The 23,828-nt window shown below is 40.6% G+C and overlaps 1 protein-coding gene across 2 annotated transcripts; it reads right to left on the bottom strand.

Moving 5' to 3' along the window:
• Positions 1 to 267: 267 nt before the first annotated feature.
• On the bottom strand, positions 268 to 23,295 carry LOC124778001. Of its 2 annotated transcripts, XM_047253574.1 has the most exons (3): positions 23,181 to 23,295; positions 21,491 to 21,493; positions 268 to 413 (listed from the first exon to the last, which is right to left on the bottom strand). In XM_047253574.1, the coding sequence occupies exons 1-3, from the start codon at positions 23,281 to 23,283 to the stop codon at positions 268 to 270; spliced, it is 252 nt and encodes an 83-aa protein (XP_047109530.1). In that variant the 5' UTR covers positions 23,284 to 23,295. The 2 variants fall into 2 exon arrangements, with proteins under 2 accessions (XP_047109530.1, XP_047109531.1); XM_047253575.1 differs by lacking the exon at positions 21,491 to 21,493.
• Between the last annotated feature and the right edge of the window lie 533 nt (positions 23,296 to 23,828).

Here is a 23,828-nt window from a genome sequence, read left to right as displayed (position 1 = left end):
GAGACAGTCCCACCAGGTGCAGCTGCGGGAACAGGTGGAGGCCCTTCAGGCAGCCCGAGACACGAGGGCGGGTGAGGTGGAGCGCCGCGGCGGCGGCGGCGACGGCGTGGTGGGGGCGGCGGCGGCGGCGAGTCGCGCGGCGGTGCGCGCGCACATGACGCAGCGGCGCGCCCCCAGGTAGGCGCCGGGCCCGGGGCCGACGCCGGCGCCGCCGACGCCCAGGAGCAGCGGCCCGGCCCGCGAGCAGCGGTCCCGGGCGCGGCGGGCCTAGGCGCTCACGTAGAACTCGCGCCGCTTGCGGCACTTCTCGCGCACGATGTAGCACAGCGCCATCGAAATGAGCACCGCGATCGTCACGCCCATGCCGATGCTCACCCATATGATGGCCTCGTTGATGCCCGAGTGGCTGCGGCCTGCAACACGGCACGTCGCATTCTACATCCAATGCAGTGGTCTCACTGACAGGGAAACGAGTGCGTAATTTACGAAAGAAACAGTAGCTGCACTTCAGTATTTGACAGAAAGGATCTTAGTAGTCACTGAGACATCAGAGCTTGAGGTGACCATTATAGCACCCACTGTTATACTAGGTGCAACTAAATTCCCTTTACAGATTATACTTTCACCAATCCCTGGTAGACCAACCTCCGCCCCAGCAACAACACCCGCCAGTAGGCCTTCTTTAGATGCCACAGCTCTCGTAAATCGAGGGTTTCACGCCCACAGGCAGTAGTCGATTACCATCAAGTCGGGAGAATGTGCAAGCCAAGCAATGTGGTCATCACGATCTATCAACTATTGCCCAAATCGCTGGTCCATATGACGTAAGACCATACGTGAAAAATGAGGTGTTGCACCGTTGTGCTAGAACGACCTGCTTTTACACACATGCTATGGCGCATCTTCCAAAAGCCCATGCAGTATACCATCAAGGAATTGCAAGTACGTGGTACCTGTAAGAAGTGGTGAAAGAAGGTTTGGCCCAGTCGCACGTCCAACCAGGAGAACTTCTCATATGTTCAGACTGTATCGTTCCTGAAATCCACAGAGATGGCAGCACGTGGATATTAATTACCACATACACGACCGTTTTGGAAACTGAGAGCACTGTCCCTAGTGCACTTCGCTTCATCCATGGAATGGATCCACCATGGGAAGCTGCGCTCGTCCTCACATCCGTGCAAGAACCCCCTGCAGAAGTGGGCTCGTGACGCAGAATTCTGTGACTGCCTTCCCTTTACCTTCTATGGGTTTACAGGCGCAGCTGCTGCTCGTACAGAACACATGGTACAGTTTGATCATCCACATTCCGTCTACTTACTACATTTCTGGTACTCGCCACTGCACGGACTACATCCTCTTCAAACTCAGGTATGCGAAAACAAGAGGTGCTAAGGATTCTGGCGATGTGTAAAACTCTCTGCATACATCTGACAAGCAACCCTCCCATTTCACTGAGCTTCGCTCTACATTAACATCACATCCTGAACACTTTTAAAGTATTTATTAAGAAGCCCGGTTTCCGTACGACTGTGATCCATCGTTGTATACGACATGATACAAAGCACAGATGGTGGAGATTGTAAAGTTGAACATGTGTAACTTTTCCATATGTGTGCACTTGTTAATTGTATTTGATTACACCTTCTGTAAAACTATTACACTGTCAATTTCTTTCTGTCCTTACAGATCTGAAGATGGTAACACAGTGTTACTGAAACTGGTCATCTAAGTAAATGCTTTACTAGCCATCTTGGCTGCTTGGAATTTTTATGGAATTCATTATACCACAGATCGCCCCCAATTTGAGAATGTCAGGAATATAAACGTCATGTCTGCTGATTCCGCAAACCTGTGGTTCACTATAGTCAAAAGCAACATACTAAAAACGAAATCTACACACAGCTTATATTTTTTACTCTGCTGAATGATTACTAGCGTACCGTAGTGCAATATAAACAAAGCCCATGACCACAACAGCAACTCTGTTCCCTTCGGCCGTATCACCAACTCAACTGAATGGCACGTAAACAAACCACTAGTGGACATGAACAGGTGATCGTGAATGATGCATTTAATATCCTAGTCAGTGGAACCGAAAATGCAGGAGATTTAAAAGTGTATTGTGATATTTTGCATTTAGCGGGAAAACAGAACACTTCTTGGCAGTAGTTCCTATGCTAAACTTAACCGTCTTGTTCCTCACTAGAAGTCCTCAAAGTGTGCAATGGAAGTTTAGTTACAGCCTGTATTAACTGAAAAACTGATATTATGATCATATCCATAAGTGAGGACTAATAGTGAGCTAAAACTGGTAGTTGTAATAACTGACACGGTGCCACGGAAGGAAGCGAACGATGATAATGGTTTAACATCACGTCTACAACTGATGGAGGACACTGGCTCGGAAGGGGAAATGAATGGGGATAGAAAATGAACTGACTTTCTGTTTTCGCCATTGTCAAATGTCTAACAGTCAAATGTTTCACTACTCTCCCACTCCACTGATTATGTAGGCTTGGAATATAAGATGTATTAAACTTCTCCAGTGATGGACTTGAACAGCAGAAGTTTCTGAACGACTTGTTAGGAATCTCAGGCATCCATCTTCTAATTTTTCATAGCAAAATTAAATGGATATGATGGTTTCATTTTCCTCATAATATAAGTTGGGCATCAGTTTATGGAAATGACGATACTCCATAATCAGGAGAGGCACAGAGTGAAATATATGAAGTGCTCAAAGAAAACTGATGGCTCAAATGGAAGAACCGAAGAAATATTTTAATACTCAGTTAAAAAGTCCTGACCACAATAAAATATTTATTGGCAGTGGTGACCAGTTTCTGTCAAAATGTGACCACCCTCAGACCATATACAGTATGGAGCAGGTGGTGCCTGTTAATTGGGTAGCTATGTGGGATCCACGAATGTCAGTTGCCACGATACCAGCTTCATTAACCACCACCGCCTGCTCCGTGGTGTGTATTACATTACATTACATTAATACTTGTTCCACAGATCGTGTAGATCACGAATACGACATTTTGTAATGATGTGGAACATGTCAGAATAACATAATGCTTCTTCAGATGATATAATTAATTTGTTTAAATTACTACATCTACAAGTTCATCTACTGAGTAGAAGGAGTTGTCATTCAGAAATTCTTTTAATTTTTTAACATGTGATTGGCTATCTGTTAGACTATTAATGCTATTTAGTAAATGACCAAAGACCTTTTTGGCAGCATAGTTCACTACTTTCTCTGCCAAAGTTCGATTAATCTAGAATAATGCAGACCATCCTTTGTTCTAATATTGTAGCTATGCACTTTGCTGCTATTTTTGAACTGGGATGCATTTTTAATAACAAATTTCATAACTGAATATGTGTTTTGAAGGTACTGTGAATATCCCTAGTTCCTTAAACAGATGTCTGCAACGTGCTCTTGGGTGGGCTGCAGCTGTTGTTCTGATTAAATAAAGGCTTTTGTGCAATGAATTCTTTTTATTTTAATGAAAGCAGTGAATGAAAATAGGCATAGTAGGCAAATTTACTGATATGTTTATCATCAACCCTAATAGCATAAGTAGCGGAACTCAAACATTTCAGCAGGTATCAATGTGTTTCTTCCAATTCAATTTCTCATCAATGCACACACCCAAAAATTTTAAATATTCTGCCTCAGCAACAAACGTCTGTTCAAAGTCTATACTTCTTAAAGGTGTTAACCTGTTTACTTTAAAGAACTGTAGATAGTGTGTTTTCGCAGAATTTACTAAGTGACCATTTGCAGAGAACCATTTAATAACTTTCTGAAAGATATTATTTACGGTTTCCTCATCTATCTCTTGTTTTTGGGGTGTGATTGCTACACTTATATCATCAACAAAAACAAGCAGCTTTGCATCTCTATGAATACAATGAGGCAAGTCATTCATATATATTACGAACAAAAAGGGTCTCAAGATTGAATCCTCCCAGTTAGAGGACTATTTGTATTGTTAATTTCAACCTTTTGCGTTCTCCCAGTTGAATATGAATTAAACCATTCGTGCACTCTCCCAGTTATACCACAATAGTCAGGCTTATCCAGACGAATTTAATGATTCAAATAGTCAAGAGCCTCTGAGAGACCACAAAAAAATCCAGCTGTTTGATGTTCGGTTATTCTGAGCATTTAGTATTTGACCAGTGATAGTATGTATAGCGTTTTCTGTTGAGAAGCCTTTCTGAAAACCAAACTGCCATATTGTTAGTACTTAATTCTTACAAACATGTGAAGCTACTCCAGAATTCATTACTTTTTCAAGACTTTTGGATAAGCTGTCAGAAGAGAGAAGAATCTAAATACAAATTTAAACTGCAGATTCCTTTCAAAGCCTCTGTGATAAACTGGTAATCACTGTACCAGTTTTATTACGTAAATGGGTTATTACCAATACCTTTAGGTTTCGTCTTTGTACAGGAAACTTAAAAATGCAAGCTCGACATCTGCAAATGTCGTGTAATAAATTTTACTTTAACAGTGAATTTTCCTGCTAGTTGACAATGACATCGAAGCTCACTTTTTCCGAGGTATGATGCGGTGAGGCCCTCTTCATTGAACTGAAGTGAATAACATGGTGCTGTGAGTCATTGATATGGTTGAGATTTAGTACAAATGTTAATCTTTCCCAAGAAGAAAAGCTCTATTTCTATTCTTGGCTCCGTGTTATGAATTTATTAATCAAACTTACACAAAAACATTTTGTCTGAAGTAAGTCATGATGGCTTTAAACGGTTACGAAATAGTATTTCATGTGAATTGTGAAGGCAGTATACCCAGTTTTTACAGACTCAGTTTCAAGGACATCTCCATATGTGGAGCAAACACTAGTCATAAAATAACGAAACAGTACACACTATAAAATTATTGTTTGTTTCTCGTTTTGCACTTCTCCTGTATCTACAATTAGATCTGCAAGAGACCATATGGGTTGTAACGTACATAAATTATCACTGAGTTGGCGTTATAGAGTAGTGCTCATTACACTGAAAAACTTTCGGTTCAGAACTTCCTCCGCACCAAACTAAGGAAACCATTAACGATACTGAAATATTGATTATTTTGTAAAATGTGAGTTTTGCAACAGAAAATTTCATACAACTCTATAAACAGCGATTGTCAAAGTCTTATTATGAATTTTCAGTTGTCGTAATGCTCCTAGTCTGATTCTAACCATGTGAAATATAACCGGATTCTATATTCGATGTCCTGTCTGTATATGTTTTCCTCTGGTGTTAGTTTTCGGTAATGCTCTTGATGTTATCATAGACTGTTTTATTATGTAACTAATATGAGTATAAAAAAGAAGTAAGTGACTCTGGATGTTTTCATTGTCACATTTTGTCTTTTGTCCTTTTATTACCATGACCTCGACGGTATATGAGATGGAAGTTACGTCGCGTACAGTGAATTTTGAGCAGCTACGTCCTACCCATCATCCGTGTATGCCATTGGTCGCACGCTTGAAATGTAGCTCAATATTTCCTCTGTAGTGTTTCTACAGTTCCTTACGTCTTCTCTATTTCCCTAATGCTCAGGATCAGTATATATGTCACGTTGCATTCATTGCTGATGCCTTTCACTTCCAAACAATGGGCAGAAACCAGCTTTATTGGTTCAGATGGCTTTGAGCACATTGCGACTTAACTTCTGAGGTCATCAGTCGCCTAGAACTTAGAACTAACTAAACCTAACTAACCTAAGGACATCACACACATCCATGCCCGAAGCAGGATTCGAACCTGCGACCGTAGCGGTCGCTCGGTTCCAGACTATAGCGCCTAGAACCGCACGGCCACTCCGGCCGGCCCAGCTTTATTCATACGTTTTTAGATATCTTTGTCTTTGTTAAGCTTGACATCCCACGTGCCCAGAGTAAGATTTTCACTCTGCAGTGGTGTGTACGCTGATATGAAACTTCCTGGCAGATTAAAACTGTGTGCCGGACCGAGACTCGAACTCGGGACCTATGCCTTTCTCGGGCAAGTGCTCTACCATCTGTGCTACCCAAGCACGACTCACGCCCCGTCCTCACAACTTTACATCTGCCAGTACCTTGTCTCCTACCTTCCAAACTTCACAGAAGCTTTCCTGCGAACCCTGCAGAATCAGCACTCCTGGAAGAAAGAATATTGCGGGGACATGGCTAAGCCACAGCCTGGGCGATGTTTCCAGAATGAGATTTTCACCCTGCAGCGGAGTGTACGCTGATATGAAACTTCCAGACATTAAAACTGTCTGCCGGACCGAGACTCGATCTCGGGACCTTTGCAAAAGGCCGCCACACAGTTTTAATCTGGCAGGAAGTTTCATACCACGTACCATTTGCACTTTTGACTTTCGGGTTAACTCAGTAGAATACTTGTCAATTCTAAAATAAATTTTGTTAGCTTTTCGGGCGCTGCAATATGCCTTTCTTCGTGATTTCATTACGTAATATTTATTTGACACACATGGTAAATTTCAGACTTTTTTTGCGCTTTGAACTTGTGCAGTAATACAACATTTCTTCACAAGCTGGGTTATAGCTTACCATCTGTTCGCGTAGCTGACGTCATAGACTGTTCCTCGAGTGCTGTAGAAATCGTCTCATCTATCATGATGCACCATGTCTAATTTCTGAGTTTTACACAGATCTTTGTAACGCGGGCAGTTAAAACCGTTAAACTTCATAATAAATTTCTTATTTTATCATTGGATACATTATTTCATTCTTAGGACGCTCCCCAACCTTTCTTAATCAAAAATCCCGCCCAGTTTACCTTATGTCGCGGTCTTAGCATCGCTCTCTAGTTCCTCCCATTGTATGTCATCTTTCTGCCTGATAAAAACACTGTCAATAACCATGCCATTATGTTGAGGTTTTAGTTTAGTGTCCCTAATGTCATGAAATCCACACTGATACGCTTATTGGATTGTTGCTCATTCAGCCCTACGGCCTCGACTCATTTATTGGTAATAGGGTGAGTGATGGGTATGGGAGTAACAAAGCGTGGCCGACAGGGAGTTGTTGGTTATTTATACCACTGGAGAGCCCAGTTTTTATCTTTCCTTACAAATGTGTCTCGTTTTCACTCATTGTACTTATATTATATACGAGTTTTTTCTCGTAGTGCGCCACCGCAATGTTCGTCCCGATGTCATGTTTTATTTATTTTGGCTATTTACCCTCTTCAGCGGTTTGATTTGGCTACGAACATTGGCGGCCTCTTGGTGCATTCTTTGCCACTGTTGCGAGTTAAATTTTGATTTTATTTTTCTGTTTAAATACCTTACATAAGATCTAAAAAAAATTAAAAAGTTCTTAAAAATTCTCGGAAAAACTTAAAAGTTTGTAAAAGATTGTAATAGTATTTTGAACATACGTATTACATGGGATACTTTAATTCTTATGTAGTTCACCTGAGAATGCTGTTTTAATGCAGAAGAATCTGGTGTGATAGTACAGAAATCTCCAATTACAGTTGTCGTGCCGTTCAGTTTACTTGCATTCATACTACGTTTTAGCGTACTACATATTTCAATATTTCATTGTTCACTGTGATTTCCTTCACGCAATCTATTTCTTTAGTAATTAAGTGCTATTGAAGGTTTTAGCTCATGTCAAATCAACTACATCCACTTCCAGTACGTCTTTTAAATACGCAGTGCATCACTTGAAGCTTGTACCGCAAATATTCCGGAAATGGAGAGGACTGATGATGTACGGTTTCCACAGAATGGATTCGTAGTCAGCAGCTCTTATTGTAAGCCAGTCAACTCATTCTAATAATACAAATAAAATGTGTTTTTGTGCAGTCATACACTTTTCTCAATGGAACAACGAGTACTGTTATTAACGAACTAAATCAGGGTAAATTAGAATATCAGTGGCGTTTGTTGGAAGGTTCTAGTGTGAGTAGTTTACGAGATATCGTAATTTGCGAGAGTTCCCACAATGACACTTGTACAATGTCTGTGATAGCAACACTAACGAACAAAGTGCATACACTACTTACGTGGATTATGACTAGTAACGAGGCAATTGACCATCACAGGTTGATTTCAAAATCAACACCTGCAGCGGCGATACCCGCTTCTACTCTGATATGGAACGCCTGCTGCACACGTGCTAGCATTTCAACGGAGATTTCCGAGCTGGTTGCAGTAATACGTACTTGTATATCATTGGTTGTAATGTTCTACACAGCGGCCAAGGTACAAGTCCTCTGCGTCCAATCCAATGATTTGGAAGCAGTTTGTGAAGACATGCTGTAGTACTTCCTGCACTATGGGCTGGCCAGTCATTATGTTGGTAACTCATGTTCCACCCAGTTTGCAGAAGAACGTCTTGTAGGATCCGTGGAAGATGGCCTGTTAGGCGGTTGAGATACTTATGCACGTTCAGTGTTCCGTCTATGAAAAAGGGGCTTTTGAGCTGATGGTTCACTACTCCACGTCGGACGTTGACACCCACGGACGCTGACGAAGGCAACAGACGTGACAAAGCCAACGTGGATTGTCAGCAGACCAGATGTGCATGTTTCGGCGGTTTACCTTGCCGTGATTGGTAAACGTCTGCCTTATTGCCCCTGTACAGAAGCTAACAGGATTCTCATAAACATCTCCATCCAACTCTTGATGGACAGAGATGTGGTAAGGATGGAACCTATGTCGATGGAGAATGTGTAGAACCCTTTCCTGACTCATGCCACTTCCTGATGCAATTGCATGGGAGCTAACATGTGGAACAACGGCGACAGCAGGAAGAACATTAATTTCCCACTCATCTGTCGTCACTCATTTCCTTCTGTTACGCTGGCTAAGTGTTATACTACCACTCGCACGTAACTGGTTGAAGAGGCTGATAAATAATTGCCGAGCTGCTTCACGTCTATTGATACACCGCACAAGAACCAAGTACATTCTTTTTACATTCTCTGTACACCATGGGCATGTTGGATTTTGCATGCCCTATTAACTTCTATCGTCCACTCAGGACCTACTCCTTGGACTATCACACAGTAAATGACAAGCAAGTCGCAATGCACTCAGGGAGCACACAAGCACACCGTACGCAAGCATAACAACATAGTATGTAGCAACTACACTGGTTGAACGGCATAAATAAGTGTCGGTTTGAAAACTCTCCAAAATACGATACCTCGTAAACGACTCGCACTGGAATCCTGCAACCAACACCATTAGCATACTAATTTTCCTTACTTTTAGCTTATTAATGCCAATAGGCATTGTTCCATTAAAAAAATGCTTGCATTAAAAATACACATTCTAAGTGCCATTACAATCTGTTTATTGACTAACAATACGAATTCCCGACTATCAATCCATTCCGTGAAAACCACACAACAATAGCACTTTGCATGTCCGCAACATTCTTGGTGCAAGTTTCAGGAGATTCGCTGTGTTTACTCTTTATACTGCACATTGCTTCTAATCCCTCTATTTTGCTGTTGGTATGTAACTAAACTAAGCAAGAAAACCGTAAATCTCTTTACGAAAATAATGGAATGTAGAATCTGAATTTGAATCTCCATGAATTAACACGTGCTGCTGAAACTCTCTCTCAAACTTTCTTTTGTATGTATGTCTGTTAGGCATATCACTAGCTGGAAGAACATCTTGAAATCGGTTATTCAGTGAAAAAGACACAATAAACATAGGTAATAGTACTCGAATTTGATTTTATACAAACACATTTCCTTTAATAACATGTTTTATTAGGTTGTTTAAATCGCCGAATACCTCATGTGTTTAGATGTTGGTCTTAGGTGTGATTCCTGCATCCGAAAGGAAAGAAACAAATCCTTCCGCGTTACTCGCTTGACAGGTCCGCCATAAAATCGTTGCCCGCTAGCGGGATGAACATTAATCCCCTCGAGATCCGCCCATCCGCTAGACTTGCTGGAGCCAGGGGCAGTCAAAGCTACTGCTGCATTCATCGTCCTCTTATCACTGTACTTGGTGTGATCAGATTTAGGAAGCGAGAAGTTGCGGGATGCTAGAGGAACACGTGCCACTGTTTCGTCGGCTTTGTACGCCCAGCAGAATTCTGTTGCCTGAGAAAGTAATGGAAGCAGCCATCGTACACTATATGAAAAGATGGAAGACGTATGAGAAGCGACAGGAAGTATCTAAGGTGGTTTTTTAGACGGCCAGATGAAATCCATTTGTGGAGCAAGATTAAAATCGTCACTGATAAAATGGGAGGCACTAAGAAACGTGAATTAGCCATTACCCTTCGTACAACGACATATCGCTCCTGACAAATGACAGAAAAATGGATTAATGTAGATGTCCAGGAACGTACAAAAGAGATGAAAGAAAATAATTAGAAAGGACTGAAACAAGAAGTTGTCATATAATGTCACTCTCATCCAAAATTCTCTTTAACAATTAGAGGGGAAGACATGCAATGGAATGAACACCTTAAATATTTAGGGGTTTGTATGGATCGAAAATTAAACGTGCAAACCCACATAAATAAATGTGCTGAGAAGGCAAAAAGTAGGATCAGCGCACTGAAAAGATCAGCTTGTAGTAAATGGGGACGTTCAAGCACAGTGCACAACACAACGTAAGAAACCTACATAAGACCAATTACAACCTATGGTAGCGAACACTTGCTACAGCTACTACATGAAACATCAACTGATTAGAAGAAATCCAGAACCAAACATTAAGAGTTATAACTAGTGGAGTAAAAACAAAAGCTTTATTGTTAATGACAATTATAGTTGGATTAGAATCTACTGACATAAGTATTCAAAAGTCGACATTGCTGCAGTGTGAGAAACTGATTCATCTATCCAAAATAAGTTTACTGTCTAAAATATGAATTCGCCTAAGAATAATAGCAGACAGTTGAAAACACAAATTAGTTTCATCCAAAAAGGTAGAAGACATAAGATTACAATATCAACAGTCGAAAGGTGACACTTAAAAATTTATTTTCCCACTCCCTCCAATTCTGCTTCCTCGGTTGCAATACTAGCTAGACATAATGGTTAATTATAAGAATGTGAAACAGATGAGTTAATAAAGAGAGCTACAGCGTAGGAAACTAAAGATCTGATACAGGCTGAAAATCACTGACTGCACGTCTGCACACGCGGTTCATTGACTGAAAATGGAGGAAACGTTGGAGTAGGAATATACAGCAAGATTTTCTCTTTCTGTCTAACTTTACGACTGCACACTCAAATTTTTACGGTGAAGTTAAAGCCATCAGAACTGCCAAAAATCAGGTAAATAAGCATTTACATACATTCGACAAAGTGCCTACATTTTGTAATGCCAGGGCAGCAACATCGACAGTTATCAACACAAAAATCGTTCAAGTTAAACAAGTTTCAGATGTAATTAAATATAAACAACAGAAGAACAAGACACTAGCAATTTAGTGGATACCATCAGCCTGTCGGTAAGACGGTAATGAAAAAGCAGCTTTTATAGCCAAAAAGGGGAGAAAAATTAGAATAGAGAAACTAACATGTCGTACTTTACAATGAAGCGCGCTGTTAACACTTCTAGAAGAATTGAAACGATCCCTAAAATATTTTGTGGAGGGGAAAAGATCTGAGGAAACTTCAAGGATAACTAAGTAGTGTCTGATCGACCAAGGACCGAAGATGTAACCATATGTATTCTCTGTCACAAGATTGATCCATGAACAAGAAGCATTTAACAGAGTGAACAAAATTAAGTTATTAATTCAGAATTAACAACATATCACAGTGTAGCACGAAACCGAAAGACAATAAATGAAGTGCCAGAACACCCAAAATAATAATAATTATTGTGTGTATGATGTCGCTCATTCCTGACTTGGCAAGTCCTCTGCTCTGTCATTTGGCATTGAACTAGCAACCATGATCAGCAGTCACGAACCAAAGTGAAGTGCCAAACAGTAAGCATCCCCTCCCTGACCTTTTACAATGGCCTTCCAGTGGGCAATTATACCTGGCATCCTGCACCATAAGGGACTCCCTCTGTCCTTATCCAGACTAACTGACCCCGAAGTGACCAATTAGAAACTTATGCTATTTACTGGAGGCCACGGAATTCTACACTCCACTGCTTGACAAACATTTCCAAAGCACAGACAACTGCATTCTTGTACCCATTAATTACCTTCTGCCAATCATTATCTACCACACCGACTAAGAATCTTGAAATATATTGGTCAATTTTTAAATTCACATTTGAATTGAGAACATTTATAAATGATTCCTTACTCATTTTTAAAGCACGTGATTTCTTACTAGCTAGTTTTCCTTCGAGTAGATTTGATTGTTGTCTTCGTAGAAAAACCCTAACTAAAGTTTTAACGTTGAAATCTAAATCACTTCGAATATATGGGATGTTACAGGAAAGGTATTCACTACACATTTTCGAACGAGGAACTGGATATAGTTGACTATCGTGAAACAGAGAATTCGTAGTTTATCCTCTTTTGGTTGGAAATTATATTTTTAGTCTCGTTATGTCATTACAGCCAAGATAAGGAAACAATGAGGATTTTGTTAGTCTGCCTTGCTCTGCATAATGATACTTATAGTTCCTAGAGGCGTCTACGTGATTTCATCCCACACAGATTGACAATTTTTTGGAAATTTACATTCGTTACGTAGTCCAAAAATTATTTCAGAGGTGCTGGCTATTTTTGGGTTGTTATTACACTTAAACACTTCCAGTACTTCGATAAATACATACACTCAATAATACTGTAACCCATCTTAGTTCCTTCTATTTTCCATTTCATTACCGTGTGTCATTAACATGTTACCTGTTTCTGACAGTCTAACAAAACGCTTCCCCTATTAACGACCATTCCTATTCTCTGTCGTTACTGGTGATAATAAATGATGACTTCATGGTAACACAAGGAAAATACATGAGTGGTTGTGCTCAGTGGAAGCAGCAATGCCCTGTACAAACACATGCGTGCATCCACAAAAAACAATACTATGTATCTGGTGAATCGCCGATGGTGTGGAGTACTACAAATAGCTTCCCGAGGTGTAACCTTCAATCAACAACTCAGTCGTCTTGCAGACGCATTTCCAGCACAACAACCTGGAAGACTGCGTGAAGTTATGCTACTCCACAACAATACCGGAATGCTCTCTGATAGACTGACAGAAAACACTACACAGGAAATGCGTTTCCAGCACAACCTGGAAGACTGCGTGAAGTTATGCTACTCCACAACAATACCGGAATGCTCTCTGATAGACTGACAGAAAACACTACGGTAGCGTTCTCGCTTCCCACGCCCGGGTTCCCGGGTTCGATTCCCGGCGGGGTCAGGGATTTTCTCTGCCTCGTGATGATTGGGTGTTGTGTGATGTCCTTAGGTAAGTTAGGTTTAAGTAGTTCTAAGTTCTAGGGCACTGATGACCAAAGATGTTAAGTCCCATAGTGCTCAGAGCCATTTTTGAAAACATTACACAGGAAATGAGCTGGGAAGTCATTCTGCACCCACCTTATTCACCTGACCTTGGGTCCTCAGATTTTCACGTTTTCTGCTCTCTATTGAACAACCTTCAAGGAGCATCCTTACCGTATGGAAATATGCTCCGAAGGTAGCTCGACGTGTTTTTTGCCTCAAAATCGCATTATTTGTGCAGTCGTGCAGGGTTGGCAGTCTGTTATAAATAGTGAAGAAGAATATGTTGTTGATGACCAAAGTCTATGTTACGTGTATCTCCTGTGTCCTTATGGAAAAGCCATACGAATTTATGCACCAACTTAACTCACTAGCCTGTCAATAACAATCTCACATTAAAACGATGCAAATGGATATCTGTGATTATGCCCCTATCTAAAATATTAGAATATCAAACTGCAGTGGCCTCTGTTGTCGATATAAGACTATGTGAGACGCTTAGCATCCACGTTGGTAAGTAATACATAAAGTCCAATTTCTATCTGTGCACTACATGGCAGAGCTTTTGCATGGCTACATTTCGTATTACTTTTAAGTCTTTGGACAGATGGTTGTCAAACGTTTTTGACACATACTCATACTATTTCATAACCCAGTAAATTATAACTGCGTGTATATGAAACAAATAAAGTGTCGCTTTTAAATTAAAATAAACTACAGTTTTTGGTAGAAATCTGGTCCAGTGGCCGTTACAAAGAATTTATTGTGAAAATATTGTCTTTCTGGCAAATCTTCGACAATATAACACCATAAGAGTTTGATTTATGAGTATGCTTGTTCTCTTTCATGACAAAGAAAAGGTAAATACCATAAAAATATAAACATATGTTTAAAAAATTAAGGAATTTTAACCAATATGAACACTATATACGAAAGGCATGCAAGAAGTCAAATATGTTAACTAAAGAAGTATATAATAGATTTCTGCCATTATTATTTCGAAGTGTATTAAATTGAAAGACACACTGAAAAAGAGTAAGATTCATGTCAGTTACCAACATTTACATATCAGTATCTAAAATGAAGGATTTCTGTGAAATGGAAAAACAGCAACAACTGAAGATTAGGCTTAGTCAGGAGACATAAAAAGAAAATATTGAGGGTCGTTTAGAATATGGGAAATATTTGGAAACAAATTAGAGAGAGGACAATTGTCAGACGTGCTGAAGTGCTAAAACACATTCTGTACAGAACACAGACGTGCCATGCTACAGGCTAGACACATAGATGCTACACAATGATTGCTATAGGATCATCTGGAAAAGGAAATATATTACAACAAAACTTTTAATGATTTGGTTATCATCTTAGGCATCTAATTTAATAAAACACATAGTTACATGTTAATACATCTTCATCATTTAAACAATTTATTGATGAGTCAAGTGTATTGAATTATTCACATGAAACCATGTGAACTTTATTTAGTAGAACAAAGTTTGGCAAGTTTCGTTGGTGGCATGGTATTTGTCTGAGAATTTACTATATATAGTCATTTCGTTTCTTAGATATATTGGTGATAAACTAAAGGATTTCTTACACTGGATTCAATAAGTGCTAGTATTCTGCACAAATAGTTGAACAACTCGAAATACTTTTGGTAAATGTTAGTCAAATGTAAACCAAACTTAGGTGACAGCCATTAATTGTTACTGTAATACAAAAAAGTATGTTTTTACGAAAATAGTCGGGAGAGTAAAGTTGGCATCATACGAAGTGGACACTGTGGACTGATAACCAATGTCTAGAAGTGTAGTAGTTTTGCAGTTAACCAGACAAAGTGTGTCAGAATGTCTGTTATTGACAGAACTATCATGTTTTCATTGAGATGTTTCCTGTGGCATGTATGTTATCAACTTCATTTTAAGTCGTGATTTATGCATGCTCTGTCATTAGAAGTTGCTTTTTTTAACATAGATCTTTAACAGCTTCAAGGATTTCTGGAAATGGAAGAGAATCACATAAAACCAAAACACACCAATGAAAAAGTTACTTGATATACATATAAATAACAGCATAACAGGGACAAATAAGGCATTTCTTTCCTGTGTACCAGTGATAGCGCTATGTAGCTACAAATTCTTAAGTATAGTCGGAAAAATGATAACTATTCTGGATCACGGCAAATTCAAGGACCATCCACATACACTGTATATTAAGAACTGAAATTTTCGGTTTATGAAGTCGTTTCATTCACCGAAATCTCTTTTGTTCACATTTCTGATGTTATTGCGGAAACTGCATGGGTTCTTAGAATCTGATTTATTTTAGAAGAATTTCTCATATTCCACCTTTTAGTAAATCACTGTTTTCAATAGTATTTCATTTCTCAGTATGTGAACATATAACTATATGCTGAACACTACACAGAATATTAACGGTTTTGGGAGTGGATCATTAGACAACATTGCTAAAGTATTGTACATTGGCATAGGCCCTGAACTGGAATGAAATCATTCAACCTCAAACAAAAGAATCTGCTTCAAGTTAGTAACTTCTATGAAGCATCATTTATTAAGTTCAGATTAGTTAAGGAAACCACACTAAGGTAACAAAAGAAATTCGTAAAAATATATGATAGCAAAAAGATGAAAAAACCAAAAAATAGTTCCTCTACAAGAGTTACAATATTTTTGAAAAAATGTGGTATAGTGGGTTTCACAGTTGCTGAAAGTTAAATAGCACTCAGTTTTAAAAAAGCAAAAGTTTACAGTAAGCATCATGCAGAGAGCTCAATTTATTTCAGTAGCACTGATATTTAACTCAATTAATTAAACCTTATTCTGAAAATTAGTTAAATTCTTGTTAGTGGTCGTAGATTACTTTTTACTTTTCACCTTAGTGACCCCTTATGCTCTGAGTTTTCTCTCTTCCACTGTTCTCCCCAACCAGAGGAAAATTTTTCTTTTTGTGGTGGATGCACTAATGTTCCAAAACTCGGATATAAAATTCTGCGCTAGAGTCAAACTGTTACTACTGACTTGAATCTTTATTTTATTAAATTTATTTAAAATGTGTATCATTTTTAGTCAGTATAAGTATAGGAGAATTCGCAGCACAGTTCCTTAGAAGAGCTTTTAAAAGTCGTTGAGATAAAAGTGGATTGCAGCAAAAGCTTTAGGGGACTTGGCCTACGTCCCAAGGCAGAGAGAGCAAGCGACCGGGTTTGCGGCACAGAATTTGCCCCGGTTATGCTTTATTTATAAAGTCACTTATCTGGAGGCCAGGCGCTAGCACGTGCTAGCACGCCTGACCTCTACCGGAGGAGCTGCGCAACTCGACGATGGACGCCATTGTAGGCTCAGCGACTCACCATCTGAAACAGGAAACAATCAGCTGTACTAACTAACACGACACTCACTGCCAGGCGCTGGGAGCCACAGCTGGTTCAAGTGGCGCGGACACGGCCCTGATACAAACACCGTGGTGCTGCCACAGTGAGCGGAAGCAATCTAGAATGCAAGCAGTTTTATTCCGAAGGCAGAATGAGTTTACTATGCCTCCAAAGCTATTTACCAACAAGGGAACCTTGTACAAAATGCTGCAGAGTATATGAAAATAACAATACTGCAGAGAAGGAAACAAGAATAGTTCTGAAATTCTTTCTATGAATAGCGTGCATTTCAAAATTCATCAGTTGCTGCTCAAAAAGGGAAATGCAAAATAAATCACTATGATTCATCATTTTAAAAATAAGATTAAAATCTGAAATATTTTCGTGGACAATGCTCTTACAGACTGGAATTACCTGCGTAAATAAAGAATTTTACCAGCAGTTCAAGACGGTAATACGACATTTTTCAAAGAATTCTGTACTATCTGTTAATCGATTTTCTTTAAAGAAGGTGAACTAGGACGTTGGCTTCATTACTTCCGCCAGTAATTTTGATAAATTTAACGTAAAATGATCTATGTTACATGTAAATGTTGCAATTATGGGCGAGGTAGTACCTGCGTAATTTTCAAACGGAACATGAAAGACAGATGATTATTGCATAATTAATTTCTCTAGATAAGCCAGCGTCAGAAACATCAGTAAAATGGACGATGCCTATACTTCACGATTCATAGTTTCATTAATGAGTATGCTCTTTAAGTGTCACGCTTCACTTAAAAATGATACTGATTTTATGTGAGCTGAACTGTTATGATGTACTTATAACCCTTGTGGGGATATGAGGAATGAACGAGTAGCAGGTAAAATTTCGGGATGCTGAATGAGGCTCCCGATTCTTCGCCTTCGAGACCATACCAAACAGCTACCACGCGGAAGACATATTAGAACAAAGAACTGACATAAAGCGTATATTTTGTTAGTAGTTATTAAAGTGCCCTTCAACCTGTTCGTTGTGTCGTTGTGTACGGAAATTCATATTCGTTGTTAATTTCTTCGTATGTCAGTCGTTAGATGAGTGATTTTGTCACTGGCTGGAATAGAGTAGTGTCTACCAATTATCCTGTGAAGGTTGCACTCGAGAAAGGAAGGTCTAAGAGAGTTTTGAGGAGTGTTTTCTGGTGACGGAAAAGTGTGACAGCCCATGAGTCGAGCCCTGACCCGCTGCTGTCGTGGGCAGCCTCCTTAACCAGTAACGCCACTCTATCATGTATTAGAGCCCTTCTAAGATTGACTGATGACCACAGTGCCATTTGACCCTTCTAAGATTGGTATTGGATTGAGGAGCTTGGCTTATTATAGGGGTATACACCCATTAAAAATTCACGAGTATGAAATATATCTGATCAATGCGTATAAAGTTATGAAATCAGTGATGTGGAATGATGTTAGTGAAATCTTTGAGAACTGCTAAATCTGCGACGTAAGAAGCATTTTTTTTTAGAAACGAAATCTTTGTGAGGAAAAAATTAGAACTGACTCCACCTGCTCTTTGCAAGTCCATGCTTTATGTGTATAGCCTATAATGAGCACGCCTCCAGTAAATTTCATGCATAAAGTCTCCATTAAGTCGTACTGCACAGCTTTGTTAACCAGGGTAGGACGACAAACAGGCCGACATGGAGCAGGAGACGCACCGCAGGACATTTTAATTTGCACTGTCTATATTTTTACAAATATATTCATAGAACTTTGTCAGAATGACCAGGAAGGATTCAGAATTCACACACATAGCAGTGGAAGTTCGAAAACATAACGAAGTAGTTTTTTTTACATGTGAAATTTCATCTTTTTTTCACTTACTAATGGCTGCATTTGTTGCTATAGGTACACTTAAAGGTGTAAGAAACTCTAGAATTTTCCAATTCTATTAAAAACTGTGGTAAAAATTGAGGTAATTAACTATAAAATTTATGTTTTTCCTAAACATGAAGTTTAAAATATAACAGCTCATTTGTTTTTTCATAAATTAAATAAATTCTAGGGTTTCGTAAACCTGTAAGTATGGTATGTATGCTGTGCAAAATTCATCGAAGAATCTCTCTAACTTATGAAGAAAAGTGTACCTATAGCAACAAATGCAGCCATTAGTAAGTGAAAAAATGATGACATTTCACTTGTGGAAAAAAATATTTTCTTATGTTTTCGAACTTCCACTGAAATGGGTGGAAATTCTGAATCCTTCCTGGTGATGCTGACAAAGTTTTATGACTTTATTTGTAAAAGTATAGACACTGGAAATTAAAATATCCTGTGATGCTTCTCCTGCTCCAAGTCGGCCCTTTGACGTCCTACCCCGCTTAATGTAAAACCACCACAATTTGCTAGAAACTTTTATTTTGCTGCAACTTATTTTGATATTAAATTTATTGTCCGGCCGGATTTAAAATTGTGATAGTGTATATCATACTTCTACAAAATGTAAATCTATTAAACATCTATTTATCTCTGGAATATGACACGACCTCATCAAAAAGATATATGAATAAATTTGTGTGACATCCACTGCACAAAATTTTGAAGTCTGCCCGACAATGACTCTAATGTTGAAGCTAGTTGCACAAGAATTAAAATTTGTAACAGCTTTACAACAAACTGAAATCTAAGTCGTGTAGCATAATCCTTACGAAATGCTAAGCCAGGATCTTCCGCGACATACCTCGGTCCACTGGTCAGATATAATTGGAAGAAATGTCGTTAACAATCAAAGTGTGAGATGTACCTGAAGGCGTGCACAGACTACCTAACGCGACTGCTCGCATAAAGCAGAAAATTCGAGTTACAAACTCTGTTTGGCGCAAGCTTTCGGTGTCGACGCCATCATTACATCAACCAACCCTGAGAGTATGCGACGGCCGATGACAACAGACGGGGAACTTCAGTGCAGTACCTATTTAGGTATTTGTTCCCAGACGATTCAACGACCGAAGACACAGAGAACCATCGGCTCCGCTCTGAATTACTAGAACAGGATGTGAATAATAGCGTTGTGACTCCATCCGTCTTGAAGGAAGTGAGGCTAGCAATGATGTTAAATAGGAAGAAAGCACCAAGGCCTGCTAGAATATGACAGGGCTATTTGTTTGGTAAATGCCAAAGTACAGGAAAAGCTACTGTGCCGTCACTGAGGGACCTCAGACAGGTAGTAAACATGAGCCTCCTGCAATACGGTTTCAGACGAGGAAAATACGCTGACGATGAGTGAAATCATTTAATGAATATTGTGAATACCTCACATAACGTGTATTTTATAGGCGTAGTGATTGATATAGCTGGAGCGTTTGATAATTTGTTGTGGCCTGCCCTGTTCAAAAGACCGAAACAGACGCATTGTGCCAGCTGTGTCTACAGCAGTGTACGAGATTATTGCAACGACAGGCAGGTGTGATTAAAATGTCCTAGGAAGGCTGACCACAGAGTTCTGTTCGTGGACCAAAGTTCTATGATATTGTCATAGTATCATTGCTGAACCAGCTTCAAACTATAAAAACCACTGCAGGCATCACCACCTACGCAGACGATGCAAGAAATCTGCGACAGGACAGAAACAGGGAGAATAACCTACCAGTTAGTTCCTAAGAAAGAACAAGAATGAAATGTGTGTGAATTCCTAAGGATCAAATTGCTGAAGTCATCGGTCCCTAGACTTACACACTACTTAAACTAACTTATGCTAAGAACAACACACACACACACACACACACACACATGCTCGAGGGAGGACTGGAACCTCCGGCGGGAGGGACCACGCGGTCCGTGACATGGCGCCTCTAACCGCACGGCCACTCCGCGCGGCTTACAAGAATGGCATACTTCCTTCTGATCAAGAGCTCTACACATTGATGAGAAAAAACATGATGAACACCTGCTTAATAGCTTGTTTGTCCGTCTCAGAAACGAAATAGATCACTTTTTCTGCGTAACAGGGTTGAGGCAGTTTGTTGGTAGGTTCGTGGAGGAATGTGGCATTAGATGTCCTCGCACGGGTCATGTAATTTGTGAAAATAACGGGCCGCTGATTTGCGTACGCAGTGATGGCGCCCGATAGCGACCCAAATGGGTTACATTAGATTTACATCACGCGACTTTGCTCACTGAGACATCAACGTGAGTTGACTATAGGGCTTGTCAAACCACTGTAGCACGGTTCTGGCTCCGAGACACGGAGCATTTATACTGCTGCAAGATGAAATCGCCGTCGGGTAAGACATCAAGCATGAAGCAATGTATGTGGTTCGCAGTTGTCGTCGTGTCTTCGATTGCAACCACAGGTCCTAGGCAAGCGCCGTACTGCTCCCATGAGCCTGCATCCCTGGCGAGCAGCACGTTTCGAGCTTGTGGAGACGACCATCGACCTAGTACAGCAAAAACGTGATTCACTCGAAGGGCCGACACGTTTCTACTGATCCACGGTCGAATCCCGATGGTCCCGTGCCCACTGCAGTCGTAATTGACGATGCCGTTGGGTCAACATGTGAATACGTTGGGTCGGCTGCGGAATTCTACTTTCAACAACGCACGATGAACGATGTGCTCCGAAACATTTACGTCTGCCCCAGAATTGTGCTCTTTCGGCAGAGATGCCACAGATTACCATCTATCCTACTTTAGTCTTTAAAGAAGCCTCCGAACCCCATCTTCTGTCCTGTTCTCCTACCTCTTTCCGATGATACTCACGACAGTAGCATGTGAAAATTCAACCAGCTTCGCCATTTTCGAGGTACCCATTCACAGGCTCTACGTAATAATAATCTGCCCTTTCTGAAAGTCGCTTATCGCAATGAATTTCTCCATTTGCAGCTCATATGACCGCTAGGGTGATCCCGTCTCCTTGTCTACTTCGCCTATATACTTTTGTTACCGCGTCCAGTGTCGAGTTGCACGGTAGTCATAATGCTTTTGACTTATCTGTATACACTACCGTCGAGACATGGTCCACAGAGCATATCCCAGCTATTTCTTAAAAATACAACAGCGCACCACAGACACTTATGAATAGGGAGAATTCGGAACCCCGGATCACATCACATGGGAATGTACCATGTGACAAAGTGTTGGAGACCAGGACAGGAACGCATTTGTAAATGCAACAGTCTTTACTATAATAAGGAATGAGAAACTGTGGCATAACCAGAACTCGCTGACACCTAAAATATCAGAATATGAACTGCAAACCAACATGGCTTTCAGAAAACAAAGAAGAGGCCACACTCCACCCACAGTAATCTTCTGGAAGCATTGAGGAGATGAGCCTCGGGGGACGAGGAACGATTTCCTGAGACCTCGTCTGCTAGCAGCCAACCTCTACACCTCTTCGAGCACAGCAGCCTAAACCCTGTGAATCCTGAGGTGTACCTCAGCGTGCCAGAGCTAACCATCCAGACAAATCATAAATTCATCGTGGTTCTGATACCAAGTACAGTAGTGAAGTGTAATGCAGTGTAGTGCAGCGTTGTATAGCAGTGTAGTCCAGAATTATAAATTAAAAAATTTGTGACCTACTACTGCTGCACAGCGTAAAAGAGCAATAGTTGGTGCCAATTGCATTCCAGATGAAAGATATCTGTGCACTAGGCAGGCAAATGGTACACATTTTTTGTCATTATTGTTCCTTTCTATGTAGATATTCTACGTAGAATTTTCCCTTAAATATCATAATTCTTAGTTATTACTAACACATTTGAAATTTAGTTAAGGTATTATGTGCTACATTCATGCCAGTTTAAGTACAACATTCGGTCTGTTCCTTTACACAGAAGAAAACTAAAAGCAAATACCAAATAAATAAATAAATAAGTAAAGAACGTCTTCATTACAGTGCAGATTCAGTGTTACTGACAAATTTCACTGATGTCATTACATATCCTCATTCTATGCTAATTGTCCTCTTGCCGACAGGTTCCTGGTCTCGCTCACAACATTAATTTGGGAGTTCAAAGTGAAGCACACACCCTTACGGAGAGAAAGATCCTTTTTGGAATAGGTCCCTTAGGGTGTGGCTAAGGCATTTCTTTGCGATGTTCTTTCTTCCTGGAGGGCTACTGGAGCGAGTTTTTCAGGAGAGATCAATTGAAGAAATGCGAGTAGGAACGAGGGACAAGCTGAACTGACTGGATAGCTCACTCTGCCAGAGCACTGCCCACGAGACCCAGTCTAAAATAATGACAAACTCTCGAGAACTTAAAAAAGAAAATTAAGTGCTGTCTATAGTATCAGCTGATACTTGTTTCAATGTGACTTTTAGGAGCGAATGTACATTTGAGGAGTAGTGAGCGCGCACTCACCGTTCTGAAGGTTGGAGAAGATCCCCACCTTTCCCGCGACCCGGCCGCCTACCGGCATGATAGCGATGGCGGCCTGCAACACAGAGAGCGCCCACGCCGCCATCAGCGCTGAGCGCAGAGCCGACTCCGCGACGCAGCGAGCAGCGATCAACTAGCTGCTGAGCCGAGCTGAGCTGAGCCGAGCCGAGCCGAGCTGCAACAGCAAGCGACGCGCCACGCGGCCCACGTCAGTCCAGTCGCCGTGTCGCCGTCCGCCCTCCGCGCCCCAGCCGCAACACCGAGCGCAGCGTAGCAGCGAGCGCCAAGCGGCGGCAGCAGCAGCGACGGCGGCAGCCAGGCAGGGAGCAGCAGAAAGCGGGAGCGCCTGGCGGGTAGGCTACACTTTCAGCAGCAGCGTCCGTCGCGTTGTCAGCCGACAGGCGAACACCAGGCTTTCTCAGCGGCAGAAAAATGTTGCCTGTTTTCGTGAACTGTGTAAGAGCCGTAAAGTAATCCACGCCCTGCCTGAGTCAGCATATTTCAAGTTTAATTTACTGTTATTTGTTTCGCCTTTTCCCTCTAATCTCAAGTATTTAGAAAGAGTCATATCTTTCTTATTTTATCGTCTCTTTATCCTTATCATCTAGTCTATACCCAGTCTCGTCTACA

This window comes from Schistocerca piceifrons, chromosome 2 (assembly GCF_021461385.2).
Source record: "Schistocerca piceifrons isolate TAMUIC-IGC-003096 chromosome 2, iqSchPice1.1, whole genome shotgun sequence".
Lineage (NCBI taxonomy): Eukaryota > Metazoa > Arthropoda > Insecta > Orthoptera > Acrididae > Schistocerca > Schistocerca piceifrons.
The sequence above is the reverse complement of the archived record's forward strand: the minus strand, read 5'-3'. Positions and strand labels throughout refer to the sequence as shown.